This window comes from Malus sylvestris, chromosome 3, assembly GCF_916048215.2.
Source record: "Malus sylvestris chromosome 3, drMalSylv7.2, whole genome shotgun sequence".
NCBI lineage: Eukaryota > Viridiplantae > Streptophyta > Magnoliopsida > Rosales > Rosaceae > Malus > Malus sylvestris.
Window position 1 is genome coordinate 26,784,774 of NC_062262.1, and position 15,466 is coordinate 26,800,239.

At 39.2% G+C, this 15,466-nt stretch overlaps 1 protein-coding gene across 1 annotated transcript; it reads right to left on the reverse strand.

Annotated features, from left to right (window-relative positions):
- Positions 1-9,741: 9,741 nt before the first annotated feature.
- Positions 9,742-13,903, reverse strand: LOC126617112 (uncharacterized). The gene is made up of 5 exons (XM_050285169.1): positions 13,803-13,903; positions 12,276-12,365; positions 11,654-11,721; positions 11,153-11,236; positions 9,742-10,938 (listed from the first exon to the last, which is right to left on the reverse strand). Exons 1-5 carry the CDS (start codon positions 13,901-13,903, stop codon positions 9,887-9,889), a joined length of 1,395 nt encoding a protein of 464 aa, XP_050141126.1. The 3' UTR covers positions 9,742-9,886.
- Positions 13,904-15,466: the final 1,563 nt, after the last annotated feature.

Consider the following 15,466-nt stretch of genomic DNA (forward strand, 5'->3'; position numbering starts at 1 on the left):
GTCCAAGCATTTTTCAGTATCGTTATTACCTTGAGGTTAAGTTCCCTTTGAAGACTGGTGTTGAAAAGGCTTGTCGCAAGCCAATTGCATGTAGATCAAAAATCTGAAGAGACATACAACGGAGAGAAAAGTTTACTACAAAATATGTAAGCAGTTATGATGGAAATGGCCACATCAATATTCTTCACTAGTAGAGAAAACTACTTGTGCGACAAATGTTTGCATGACAACGAAAAAATCGTTGCGCAAGATAGTTTTGCGCGATGGAAGAGGATATTAGTCGCACAAGAAATGTTAGCTTTGCACGATGCATAACTTTGTTGCGTAAACAAACTTTGCTATATGAAAACTATACACTTGTCGCGAAAAGTCAGTTAGTAAAACCATGAGTAATTTTTTGGTGCAAAAAACATGCACGACGAAGGGTGAATCTTTACGTGACGAAGGATTCGTCACGCAAGTTAATGTCAGTTTTCCCCGACAATTCAGTGCATGTGAATCAGAGGAATCAATGTTGTATTTAGTGTAGATGTTTGCGTGACAAAGTATTCGTCGTGTAAAGTCCCTAACCTTCCTATAAATATGCCCTTCATCTATCCTTATTCTTCACAATTCTGTTCATGCTGTGATGGAGGATAAAAACTGGGATGAGAGTGTGCCCGCCAACCCATATGATTTGAGACAACATGTGGAGTTCGCGCATGCGATTGCTGTAGCCATGGGGAATAATTGTCCTACTGCTAAGTGGCGTTCTTGGACATATGTGCCTGACAATGTCAAGAAGGTCGTGATGGATGAATTAGTAAGTATGCTGTTGATGGATTAAGGATTAATTTTGTGAATTTTTTTTGTTATATGTTGGAATTAATTATTTGCATATATATGTAACAGTGTAAGTATACTCTTGATGATGATAAGAACGAAAAGTTGATGAAGTTGATGGAGGCTGCGTTGGAGGGAGGTTACAACCGGTGGGGTCATGACGTCGAGCAGAATGGAGCACCATCAAAACAGTAGTTTTAAATTTATGTTTTTGAGGACACTATTTAAATTTAAGGTTTTTTTATTTTTTATTTTTTTATAAGTTATGTATTTGGACTTAATTAGGCTTTAATTCCTGTTTGAGTTTTTAAATAATTGAATGGATTAATTCAATTTATTTAAGGTTTCAATTATTTGTAGAATAAATATTATAACTAAATATTTGTTTGTAATTACTTAAGATTTTAATTAGTTTGCGTGACGAACAACTGTAATCGTCTCACAAAACACGGTCAGACTATCAGTCACACATTAAATGCTTGCATTTACAGCGGGCAGTTATAACAACCTAGCGTAACCAAGGATTCGTCGCTCAAAGTGTGTCGAGTTTTATATAAACACAGTTTCAGAACCTTATTATACTAGCAATATTGCCCGCGCGATGCTGCGGGCGTGAAATTCAACATGTTCAAATGCATTCTTATGCAGTATCAATTTGAATGCAATTAATCAAAGCACATGTTGCAGCATACCTTGTAATTTGTCCAAGGTGGAATTATTTTGTGATAAGGTATTGGAAAAACAAAGTTTAAACCTGTTATAGAACAATATTTCAATCAAACAGATATGGGATCACATTGACCATAAACTATTACAATATTCCATAGTTCATTACATTAGCATTTCTAGCCATTAGAACCTCGAAGACATAACTAATCAGTGTTATAGAAACTTACCACGAAATTAACAAAAGAGAATAGAAGACCGTAAGCTTCATTCGGTTTCATAGCATATCATATTCGTTTAAGAAAACCTCCTTGCAGTTTGTCGTTCAACAAATCCTACTCAGAGTAAACATAACAATAATAACTCATAGGAGCATAAAGTATAACCACACAACAACAACAACAACAAAGCCTTTTCCCACTAAGTGGGGTCGGCTATATGAATCCTAGAACGCTATTGCGCTCGGTTTTGTGTCATGTCCTCCGTTAAATCCAAGTACTCAAGTCTTTTCTTAGGGTCTCTTCCAAAGTTTTCCTAGGTCTTCCTCTACCCCTTCGGCCCTGAACCTCTGTCCCGTAGTCACATTTTCGAACCGGAGCGTCAGTAGGCCTTCTTTGCACATGTCCAAACCACCGGAACCGATTTTCTCTCATATTTCCTTCAATTTTGGCTACTCCTACTTTACCTCGGATATCCTCATTCCCAATCTTATCCTTTCTCGTGTGCCCATACATCGCACGAAGCATCCTCATCTCCGTTACACCCATTTTGTGTACGTGTTGATGCTTCACCGCCCAACATTCTGTGCCATACAACATCGCTGGCCTTATTGCCGTCCTATAAAATTTTCCCTTGAGCTTCAGTGGCCTACGACGGTCACACAACACGCCGGATGCACTCTTACACTTCATCCATCCAGCTTGTATTCTATGGTTGAGATCTCCATCTAATTCTCCGTTCTCTTGCAAGATAGATCCTAGGTAGTGAAAACGGTCACCACATAATTAAAATAATTTTGTGATCTTCGCTAGATTGCTCCGGTCATTAGTATGGATAAGTATATAAATGGATAGAGATAGGAAAGCAAACACAAGATGTACGTGGTTCACCCAGATTGGCTACGTCCACGGAATAGAGGAATTCTCATTAATTGTGAAGGGTTTACACAAGTACATAGGTTCAAGCTCTCCTTTAGTGAGTACAAGTGAATGATTTAGTACAAATGACATTAGGAAATATTGTGGGAGAATGATCTCGTAACCACGAAACTTCTAAGTACCGGTGTGTGGTATCGTCTTGACTTGCCTTATCTGTCTCATAGGTAGATGTGGCATCTTCTCTAGAAGTACTTTTCCTCCATCCAAGGGTGGTATCTGTAACTGGTGGAGATGCACAAGGTAATGTATCAATTTCACTTGAAGCTTACTTGTTGGTCAAGCGCGATACAAACCATGTAGTAGGAGTCCCCCAAGTCGCCGAGTTAGGGGATCTGCTGAAAGAGGTGACAGACAAGGTAAGCAATCAGAGCTTCGGCTGATTGTTCACATTCTCCCTATCTTGCAGGCAGCATGAAGGATAAAGAGAAGAAAAATGAGAAGAGATGATATGGGATACTTTTACTTTTGAAGAAGTAACTTTCCACAGGCTTATTCTTGAACTGGGCTGGAGGGTTTTCTGGTTTCCTCCAGAGTATAAGGCCGACTGAAGAATTTGAGGGTCAAAACAAGTCCATCAAATTTATGAAGGATTTATTTTGAAAAACATGTTCATTTGAGCAACATCATATAACATGCAATTAACAATTAAAGGCGGAATCATGCTTGCATGCACTAAAAAACAAAACATTACCATGAAATTCAAAGCCTAGTAGATTGGTGAACCAATAATCAACTCAAAACAAAGTGAGTTGAAATTATTACCTTTGTAGATTCCTCTTTGCATAAGCAAAGGCTAATCACCCAAAGAGATAGGGCCTTCAATCCTTGCTTCTTAGATCCATGGATTTGGATGGAAGAATAGGTTCTCCAAGTTCCCAAAATTGAGAACCTCTAAGTCTCTTCACCAAGGTTTGATTGTAGAAGAAATGAGTGACCTTGGAGTAGTAGGATTGCTAGATGTACCCTCCAAGGTGTTGGCCTCTTTAGAGAGAAAATGGAGAGACAATTCTCACCCATTTTCACCCAAAATAAACCCTTAATCACATTAATGAATATTTGGCTATAAAGTCATTTATATAGTCACTTCTTTAAGTGACCTAAACAACCAAAACCCTAATTCATACACATATGGCCGGCCATTTAGGGAGTTTTGGGCTTTTGGGCCTTAATGAATCTTTATTCATTAAATTGTCATACAACTTAAGTTAATGGGCTTGACGTTCGAAGCCCATTGGGCCTTAAGGTCCAAAACTATCCCGAAGTCTTTAACGAACTTATTCGTTTGATTAATTAACATATTAATTAATCCTTGCCATAAATAAATGATTAAACCATTTAATCATTCTTACTCATTTCCGTTTAATCTTCAATCTCTACCTTTTATGGTGTGCGATCCATTAGGTTCCTTTTAGCGAGGCAGTGGGCGATTAAAACAATTTTACATCGATTGTGAATTGAAACAATTTTCAATTCTCCCTTTAGTGGTTATACACGTATAGGGCTTCCACAAACCATGGTTGACGCCTAGCAGCATGTCATGGTTACCCAAGCTAATCAGAAGAGGTTAGAGAACCTATTCAGTTCGGGATTACAAATGCAATACGGTCCTTCTCTAATCTAATACTCTTGACCACATTGTTTGGTATGATAGTTTATTTACTCATGTCTACTATCCAATGTGAATCGTTTGCTTATATGATTTCCTTGAATGTGATTTGGAACGCATTCCCCAATCTCATTCATACTCTGGCCAGAGATTCCAAATCATATCATAGAGTATTCTCCCTCAACTGTTTGAAGGTTAGAGATCCCTTGTTGCGCACTTACTTGTCTCCATAGCTAAGTGGCTTAACCCCAACGATGCCGTGACACCCCTAGGGGGTGAATTAGACATAATCAAAGATTAAGGACTTAACCACAAGACAACTGTGATGCCTCAGGTCAAAGGACTACTTTGCATTATCCCAACCATGAGTTCTCATGTGACATGGAATATAAGAACTCTTTGTTGATCACGTTCAGTGAACTCATTCTCTTATTGAGCACCTACGTACTTGTCTTGATATCACACACACCAATGACTCGAGACTAGTCACTCTCCCTGAGAGAAGACACAGTACGTACTGATCTTAACGGACTGTCAATGCCCAATTGGTAATCCTATGATCAGGAACATTTAGGATGTGTCTACGAAAGAATGGTCTCATTAATCTAACTTCATTAGATTGCATTCTCCCAATCACATATTCCTTGGACTTTATCGTTTAAGCATATAACATTTATATGAGACGGCTCAAACAATAATCTTTGCCCTTTATATGTTAAACTAGATTAGTTTAACATTTGAAATGTCCGTAAAGTATCATCATATGATTGGTTTTAGGGCACATTTCCAACAATCTAGAGTACGTTCGACCCTGCTGATATGGGATACTTTTGCTTTTGACAGAGTAGTGGATGTATCGGCACGTGTGCTGGTACGCTTGTCTCCACATGCTTCCTTGTATCCTTCTCACTTGCCCTATCTGTTCCTCAGGCAGATGCGGTATCTTCCCTGGAAGCATAAGATGTTGAAGATGAGTACTCGAGAGCAATGCCAGGTAAGTAATCAGGTAAGGGGTTCCAGGCAGTCAGTTCCTGGCTGGAAGCTTGATTCCAAGTGCTGACTGATTGCTCTCTTTCTCCTTGTCTTGCAGGTAAGAACAAGGCCAAAGGAAAAGACAGGAAAAAAGCATGATATGGGATACTCTTGCTTTTAACCCTGATGATGAGATATTCTTGCTCTAGTATAGCTTGTTTACAGAGGTATTATCGGGGGGAAAGAAAGCTGAATATTTCGAAAGGCTTCTTTGGGAGTGCCCTCTCAGATAAGAGGAAGGGTTGAGCATTTTTGCAGGTCTGCCTGTCCGTTGGGGATGGAGGTCGACATATATAGGAGTCTCCCTAACATCAAGTAATAATGCTATTCCTTTACCCTGCTTGGTCATAGCACGGTAGTGGGAGCTGCCAGCTTCACATGTTTTAACTCTGTCAGAGCACTTTGAAAAAGTGGTCTGTGGTATCTGGAAAGCTGATGTTGCGTGTGAAGATTACAGACAAGCTTTATCCAAGGAGATCCAGCTCTTGAAGTTGGGAAAGTGGTGCCTCTTCGGTTTTCGAACAAGCAATCCTGTCGGGGATCTGGCTCTCGAGATTCGGAGAACGATGCCCTTTCGATTTTTGAGAAAGCAATCCTGCTGGGGGTCTGGCTCTCGAGATTCGGATAGCGGTGTCTCTTCGATTTTTGAGAAAGTAATCATGTTGGGAGTCTGGCTCTCGAGATTCGAAGGGCGGTGCCTCTTCGATTTTGGAGCAAGCAATCTTGTTGGGAGTGTTTTCTCGAATGTGAGTAAAGGTTGGGCATGTTTGCTAGTCTACCTTGCCACGTAGCACAGAGGTTGACACACAGGGACTTTCCAATTATCCAGCAGTGGTACTGTTCCTTTGCCCTCTCTTTGATTTTTGAGAAAGTAATCATGTTGGGAGTCTGGCTCTCGAGATTTGGAGGGCGGTGCCTCTTCGATTTTGGAGCAAGCAATCTTGTTGGGAGTGTTTTCTCGAATGTGAGTAAAGGTTGGGCATGTTTGCTAGTCTACCTTGCCACGAAGCACAGAGGTTGACACACCGGGACTTTCCAATTATCCAGCAGTGGTACTGTTCCTTTACCCTTGTGGATAATAATATGGTAGCTAGACCTTCAAAATTTATGTGTCTAAACTTTGTTAGTGTTGTTTCTTTGCTATTCTTTTACCCTTCTTGGTCAGAGCGATGTAGTGGGAGCTGCAAGCTTCACGTGTCTCAACTTTGTCAGAGAACTTTGGCAAAGTTATCTGTGGTACCCATAAGCTACTGTTGCGTGTGGGAAGTGGGTGATTGAATAGTACGATTCATGTTCTTTCTACTTCGCCAGAAATCTTCGACAGAATGCCCGTAATTTCCGCAAAGCTGAGTGTGCGTGTAACAGGTGCTGACAAGGCTGGAAAAGTAGGTGCTTCTTCGATTTCTGAGATCGGCCCTCGTGGTCTCTGAGCAGCCCAGCTTTTGAGAAAGCAAGCCTCTTCGATTTCTGAGATCGGCCACCAGTAGAAGCTCCAAAGCACACTTGAATATCCACCAGTAGAAGCTCAATTCTTGCACTTCTAAGATCTTGATTTGTCCAACCTCTTCTCTCTTCAACACCTTTGAAAATGTCTGGCCCCTCCGACCGTCGTTTTAACTTGAACCTTGTTGAAGAGGCAGCCCCGCCTTCTCCAGACAACATATGGCGCCCATCATTCGTCTCCCCTACTGGTCCTCTTACCGTTGGGGATTCCATGATGAAGAATGATATGACCGCTGCGATAGTGGCCAGGAACTTTCTCACTCCCAAAGATAACAGACTACTTTCCAAACGGTCTGATGAGTTGGCTGTTAAGGATTCTCTGGCTCTCAGTGTTCAGTGTGCAGGTTCTGTGTCTAATATAGCCCAACGCCTATTTGCTCGAACCCGCCAAGTTGAATCATTGGCGGCTGAAGTGATGAGTCTCAAACAGGAGATTAGAGGGCTCAAGCATGAGAATAAACAGTTGCACCGGCTCGCACATGACTATGCTACAAACATGAAGAGGAAGCTTGACCAGATGAAGGAATCTGATGGTCAGGTTTTACTGGATCATCAGAGATTTGTGGGTTTGTTCTAAAGGCATTTATTGCCTTCGTCTTCTGGGGCTGTACCGCGTAATGAAGCTCCAAATGATCAACCTCTGATGCCTCCTCCTTCTAGGGTTCTGTCCAGTACTGAGGCTCCGAATGATCCCCCTCTAGTGCCTTCTCTTTCTAGGGCTTTACCGACTGCTGAGACTTCTCCTAAGCAACCTTTGTGAAGGCTCCCTCTTGTTTGTTTATTTTGACTCAAGTATATGTACATATTTGTAACTTATCGGGGATATCAATAAATAAGTTTTCCTTCATTTCAACGTATTATGTTAAATACACCAAAGCCTTCTTCGCTAAGTTCTTTGAATTTTCTTTTGTTGAAGCTTGTATGTTGAAGCTTTGTGAGTGGAGCATGTAGGTTGAGGTAGTGTGCCCTTAATTTCCCGAGTGAGGAAAACTTCTCGGTTGGAGACTTGGAAAATCCAAATCACTGAGTGGGATCGGCTATATGAATCTTAGAACGCCATTGTGTTCTGTCATGTGTCATGTCCTCCGTTAGATCCAAGTACTCTAAGACTTTTCTTAGGGTCTCTTCCAAAGTTTTCCTAGGTCTTCCTCTACCCCTTCGGCCCTGAACCTCTGTCCCATAGTCGCATCTTCTAATCGAAGCGTCAGTAGGCCTTCTTTGCACATGTCCAAACCACAGTAACCGATTTTCTCTCATCTTTCCTTCAATTTCGGCTACTCCTACTTTACCCCGGATATCCTCATTCCTAATCTTATCCTTTCTCGTGTGCCCACACATCCAACGAAGCATCCTCATCTCCGCTACACCCATTTTGTGTACGTGTTGATGCTTCACCGCCCAACATTCTGTGCCATACAGCATCGCCGGCCTTATGGCCGTCCTATAAAATTTTCCCTTGAGCTTCAGTGGCATACGGCGATCACACAACACGCCGGATGCACTCTTTCACTTCATCCATCCAGCTTGTATTCTATGGTTGAGATCTCCATCTAATTCTTCGTTCTTTTGCAAGATAGATCCTAGGTAACGAAAACGGTCGCTCTTTGGTATTTCTTGATCTCCGATCCTCACCCCTAACTCGTTTTGGCCTCCATTTGCACTGAACTTGCACTCCATATATCCTGTCTTTGATCGGCTTAGGCGAAGAACTTTAGATTCCAGCACTTCTCTCCAAAGGTTAAGCTTTGCATTTACCCATTCCTGAGTTTCATCTATCAACACTATATTGTCTGCGAAAAGCATACACCAAGGAATATCATCTTGAATATGTCCTGTTATCTCATCCATTACCAACGCAAAAAGGTAAGGACTTAAGGATGAGCCTTGATGTAATCCTACAGTTATGGGAAAGCTTTCGGTTTGTCCTTCATGAGTTCTTACGGCAGTCTTTGCTCCTTCATACATATCCTGTATAGCTTGGATATATGCTACTCGTACTCCTTTCTTCTCTAAAATCCTCCAAAGAATGTCTCTTGGGACCCTATCATACGTTTTTTTCAAATCTATAAAGACCATGTGTAAATCCTTTTTCCCATCTCTATATCTTTCCATCAATCTTCGTAAGAGATAGATTGCCTCCATGGTTGAGCGCCCTGGCATGAACCCGAATTGGTTGTCCGAAACCCGTGTCTCTTGCCTCAATCTATGCTCAATGACTCTCTCCCAGAGCTTCATTGTATGACTCATTAGCTTAATACCCCTATAGTTCATGCAATTTTGTACATCGCCCTTATTCTTGTAGATAGGCACCAAAGTGCTCATTCGCCACTCATTTGGCATCTTCTTTGTTTTCAAAATCCTATTGAAAAGGTCAGTGAGCCATGTTATACCTGTCTCTCCCAAGACTTTCCACACTTCGATTGGTATATCGTCTGGGCCTACTGCTTTTCTATGCTTCATCTTCTTCAAAGCTACAACCACTTCTTCCTTCCGGATTCTACGATAAAAAGAGTAGTTTCTACACTCTTCTGAGTTACTCAACTCCCCTAAAGAAGCACTCCTTTCATGTCCTTCATTGAAAAGATTATGAAAATAAACTTTCCATCTGTCTTTAACCGCATTTTCTCTAGCAAGAACCTTTCCATCCTCATCCTTGATGCACCTCACTTGGTTTAGGTCCCTTGTCTTCTTTTCCCTTGCTCTAGCTAGTTTATAGATATCCAACTCTCCTTCTTTGGTATCTAGTCGCTTATACATATCGTCATAAGCCGCTAACTTAGCTTCTCTCACAGCTTTCTTCGCCTTTTGCTTCGCTTTTCTATATATTTCACCATTTTCATCGGTCCTATCCTTGTATAAGGCTTTACAACATTCCTTCTTAGCCTTCACCTTTGTTTGTACCTCTTCATTCCACCACCAAAATTCCTTTTGGTGTGGGGCAAAGCCCTTGGATTCTCCTAATACCTCTTTTGCTACTTTTCGGATACAACTAGCCATGGAATCCCACATTTGGTTAGCTTCCCCCTCTCTATCCCACACACACTGGGTGATTACTTTCTCTTTGAAAATAGCTTGTTTTTCTTCTTTTAGATTCCACCATCTAGTCCTTGGGCACTTCCAAGTCTTGTTCTTTTTTCTCTCTTTTGATATGTACATCCATCACCAACAAGCGATGTTGATTAGCCATGCTCTCTCCTGGTATAACTTTGCAATCCTTACAAGTTATACGATCCCCTTTCCTCATTAGAAGAAAATCTATTTGTGTTTTTGACGACCCACTCTTGTAGGTGATCACATGTTCTTCTCTCTTCTTAAAGAAGGTGTTGGCTAAGAAGAGATCATATGCCATTGCAAAATCCAAGATAGCTTCCCCATCCTTGTTTCTCTCCCCAAAACCATGGCCACCATGAAAACCTCCATAGTTGCCTGTCTCCCTGCCCACGTGTCCATTTAAATCTCCTCCTATAAATAATTTCTCCGTCTGGGCAATTCCTTGCACCAAGTCTCCAAGGTCTTCCCAAAATTTCTCCTTTGAACTCGTATCCAACCCTACTTGAGGTGCGTACGCACTAATCACATTGATAAGTTCTTGTCCTATTACAATCTTGATTGCCATGATTCTATCTCCTACCCTCTTGACATCTACAACATCTTGTGTCAAGGTCTTGTCTACGATGATGCCAACACCGTTTCTCGTTCTATTTGTGCCCGAATACCATAGTTTAAACCCTGAGTTTTCTAGATCCTTTGCTTTACGACCAACCCACTTAGTTTCTTGTAGGCACATAATATTTATCCTTCTCCTCACCATAACTTCTACTACTTCCATAGATTTTCCCGTCAAGGTTCCTATATTCCACGTTCCTAAACGCATTTTGCTCTCTTGAACTCTACCCTTCTGTCCTAGCTTCTTCACCCTTCCCTGTCTAATAGGATCAAAGTACTTCTTTTGTGTGTCCCGTGTAAAGTTGATAGGAGCATATGCTCCCAAACAACTTTGAGTGGAGTCGTTCGAAAAGAAGTTTCTATAGCCCCCTTGCTCATTTAACACTGCATCCGGGTGCCGATGGAGATACAGTGACCCTTGCTCACTTATCACTGTGCTCGGGCCACACAACGCGCCACTTACGGGTGACGCCCTAGCTTTAGCGCGATTTCATTCTGGATTCATTTTCATAAGGATTCGACGTAATCATGGAGTGCCGGCTGTCGACTACCTGACGCCCTCCCCCTCCTCCTTTATCCGGGCTTGGGACCGGCAATGTAAGATAAACTTACACGGCGGAGTTAGCATAAAGTATAACCATTAAATTAAATTCAATAGAACATAAAATATAATGCCTACTATACGTATAACTCCATAAACTCCTTACCACACAAACCTTGAGAGGTCCAATAGGTCTAAAAGTCTCAAAACCCTCTCCATATTTAGCTTCAATGCCTGAAAACACTGAAAAACAGAGGAAAAAACATAAATTCATCAAAATTCCTATCTCATTTACACATATTTACAACTATGTTTACCTTGTTCTTAATTGCTAAAAGAACTGAATAGTTTCTTCAATCGATTCTCAAATGCATTTAATAAGATCTGTTAAAAACAAACATATGTTGAACTACCAATGTAAGTGTACCATGAGAAGAAAAACTAAATTTTCAATTGCTCATCAATAATTAAAACTGACATATGTTAAAGGATGCATATTAGAAGAATGTAGACTTTTCAATTTGCCCATCTCACATTTTTTATTAAGTTGATTCACCAAGGTATCAGCCAACATCACATAAGAATATGCATATTCCAAGAGGAATGTGACTAACCAGAGAGATTGGTGATGGCATTTGAGATAGCAAGGGCAGTGTAGACACCTTTCCCTCATCCAGACATGTCTCCTCCGAGTAACAGCTTTGCGAACCTCTCCATCATTTAAACATCTGCAATCACAAAATAAATACGAAATAATTAAAATTTAAAAAAACAAATAAATCATGTTATTTAGAACAGAATCAGATAACAAAATTTTCAGCTGCACATAAATTGGTATCTATTTTCACTGAGTTTTCAGGATGTGAATATTACTGGACATCACCTAAATTTTCTTGGAATCCAAACAGTGAGCAAGAATTTCCCAGAAGCCCAAATTTAGAAAGAACAAAAAACATTTAAACATAAAAAGGAAACAAATAAACAAAACAAAATGAAATACCAGATAAAACACTCAATTAAAAAAAACTAAGCAGAACAAAAAGCCAATGACAAAAAATATGACCATATGTAGCAAATCCAAAGCACACCCCAGAATCTTAATAAAGACGGAGAAATAAGAAGCAGCTTTCAAATAAAAAAAAGACATAAAACTAATTTAATAGTACCTAATTTAGCATGTGGGGGATTCAAATTGGATGTTCATAACTAATAATATTTCAGAGTGTTTACAATTAGGTAAACTGTGTCCTAAATCATGTTTGCATACTGTCTTCTACTCTACTCTGTTCCAGTGTATATCGTGTTGGACTCAAACCCAACATTAACTTGCAAAAATAAAGTTAAAATGTTTTTGTTTCGAATGATCTGATACCTGAGAATAGAGAAACATACATGATAATAGAGAAAGGCCAAAAATAAGAAGCACCCATTCACTAAACCACCACTTCAAATCAACACACAGTCAGCATGCAGAGAAAGATCGCTTTGGACATAAAGCTTAACATTTTACCTGCAAGCCCGCTGTTTGAGATAAACAACACCAAATCATTATATCCCTTAAAACACGAAAATCAGGAACTTTCTCCTGAATATTTTGTGAAAAAAAGAACGGAATATTTGAGAGGAATGGAGGATTTGAGAAAAAACAGAGGGCGAGACGAAGAGACGAAATCAGAGAATCACCAGTACAAAGAAAAGGCTAAACCTAAAAGAAGACTCTTGAAGTGAAGAGCTCAACGATGACTGACGCGTGGAAAGAACGGGCAAAACTGTCATTTTACTGTTAAGATCGAAAAATAAAAGGGCAAACAAACAGAAAAACAGGGGCTAAAACGTAAAATCACTGTTAATGAACAGTGTTCATCAACTGAGTTTTAGTATATATAATTTTGCAAATGTTTTATATCAAATGATGGAAGATTCGGCTTTAGAGTCAACGAAAGGTTGGGAGGAAGAAGGCTCTCGTGAAGGGAAAGGTAAAAAAAAAAATTATTGTTGAGTTAATTGTTTTACATTTGATATGGTTGAAATTATTGTTTTAATAGGCTATTACATTTTTAATTTTTGTGGTAGGAAAAAAATGAAGAAAGCTGTGGTGACATTATAGAGGTACTGATGTAAGCGTTTGCTGACAAAAGATCGGCTGAAGCTTACGGCGAACTTATTTGCGATATAGGGGGATTGGTGCGGAAGAAGTGTTGTATCAAGTTTAACTCTTGGAAAATGGTGCCTGTGGACATGAAGAACTTCATGGTGCAACAATTATCAATAAGTTTATATTAAAGAATGTGTAATTGTTTTGTTTAAAAATAATATTTTTGCGATATTTAATTTAATTTTATTGCCATTACAGGTTGTTTAGGATGTTGATGAAACCGATGAGAAACAGCGGAAGTATGTGGATGAGCTTTTCAAGAAGTAGTTCCGAAGTGGAAGTTCGATGTACAACGGGCTGCAGAGTGCGCACAAGTTGACATTAGTTATAATATATATTTTGGTTAATAAATTAGTTTTAATAAATGTTTTGGTAATATATAATTTGGTTTGATAATTTTAATTGGATAGAATCAAATTTACATTAAGAAAGAAAATCGAAAAAAAAAAGTAACTTGCGCGATGAATATAGTGTTTGACGCGCAAATAGATTACATTATTAAATTATAAAGGAAATGAAAAAGAGAATTTTGCAAAAAAAAAAAAAAAAAGGATACTTGCGCGACGAACATAATGTTTCATCGATAGAAGGAAACTTGAGCGACGAATTATGTTCGTCGCACAAAGTGGTTCTTCCAAAAGTAATCTTGATAACCTGACATTAGTTGCAGAGGGAGAAAAATGCAGTTTTATGCAGATTTCTCCCTTGCAATTTTTCCCTTCATTTTTCTTCAATTTGGGATCCGTCGGTCCCATTTTCTCGCAATTTCTTCCTCTAAAACTTCGTCCATCTAAATCTCTAGGTTGATTGACGTATTTCGTTGTGTTTGGTAAGGGTTATATTTTTCTTATTTTCATTTAAAATTATCAATATCACTTCATACTAACACCGCAAAATTCGTTGTGTATAGGGATATTGTGTGTGACTAGCGTGCGGTGGATAACGATTTGGAAGGTATTTTCTTCGTTGTGTATATGGATATTATGTTGTGAAATTTGTTTATATTAAGTTGTTAAATTATATTAATTTTTATGTTATAATTATGTTTAATGTTGAATTGTATATGTACAAATTTGTATTTGACATACAAATATGTGTTGGAATGTACGGAGTTAATTGTAATTAACTTCGTACTTGTTTTTTTAGTAAAACTTAGTTTCCCATTTGAGGATTAGTTGGATGTCATGCATGGATGCGAAAACATGATTGCGGTCCAATTGATTCTTGAATTGTCCCATTATTTGGACAGTTTAGGAATGCAAAGTTACGCCACGTAGTTTACGGTTAAAGGATTAAGTTTCGATCATGGGAATTTCGGTGTCATCTCCGTACGTTCTTTGGGTGGCACATAGGTATTTCATATCTAAGTCGTGCACTTGAAGAAATGTAAGGAGATGTTGGCGAAATTTCTCCACATCGAAATCTAATCCGAAGTAGCTGTAAATTAAGTAACATAATTTTGCATTCCTGAATGGTATAGGACCTTTACCGGAGGCATAAGGTGAGAAAATCATGTAGATGTTGTTGTGATTGTTGCACTGTTATTGTGGTTGCAGGAATGATAGATAGAACGTGGATGCATAACCCGAATTGATGCGCCAACAAATACTTGAACGAAATTGAGGATTTTATTCTTTGCACGTACACACAACACGGGTGCAACTAGAATCCGGTATCCTTGTAGGAGGTGTAACAACACGTTAAGGGAAACTTTTGAAATTGTTCGATTTCATTTAGTAAGGAATGGAATGGTGAAGACCTATAATATTTGGAATCATCACGGGGAACAATTACACAATGCTTCGTCTTTAAACGTGACAACAGTAGGCAATGTTGAACCTAATATGGATCCTAATGAATAAGTCATGGAAATCTTAAATGAACCTTTTCCATTTGCATCGACAAATACCAATCAGGAAGTGGAAGATGACGTGCCTACAACAATGGATAGGGGAGAATTCGAAGAATATGAAAAATTATTAAAAAAATGCCAACCAAGAGTTATACCCGGGGTGTGAGGGATTTTCCGTTCTCACAGCTATTATAGAACTAATGCACGGGAAAATAAAGTATCGTATGTCGAACCAGTGTTTTGATTATTTTTTGGGGGTTTTTCAAGAGAATGCTACCAAAGGACAATTGTTTGATGAAAGACCATAGAAACGCTCAAAAGGTGTTGAATGGTTTCGTATTGGGTTATGAAAAAAATTCACACTTGCAAAAACAATTGTGTATTATCCTATAAGGAGAATGAAGCGTTGGATAAATGCCCTATATGCAATAAGTCGAGGTTCAAAATGACATCTCAGAATAGATCG

What these genes read in the sequence shown, in the direction of transcription:
- LOC126617112 (XM_050285169.1), bottom strand. Translation starts at nt 13,903, where the DNA reads ATGGGACCGACGGATCCCAAATTGAAGAAAAATGAAGGGAAAAATTGC. An exon ending in ACGATATACACTGGAACAGA is followed by an intron (nt 11,722 to 12,275) that starts GTAGAGTAGAAG and finishes TTGTGATTGCAG; the next exon opens with ATGTTTAAATGATGGAGAGG. An exon ending in CAAGGTTTGTGTGGTAAGGA is followed by an intron (nt 10,939 to 11,152) that starts GTTTATGGAGTT and finishes CAGAATGAAATC; the next exon opens with GCGCTAAAGCTAGGGCGTCA.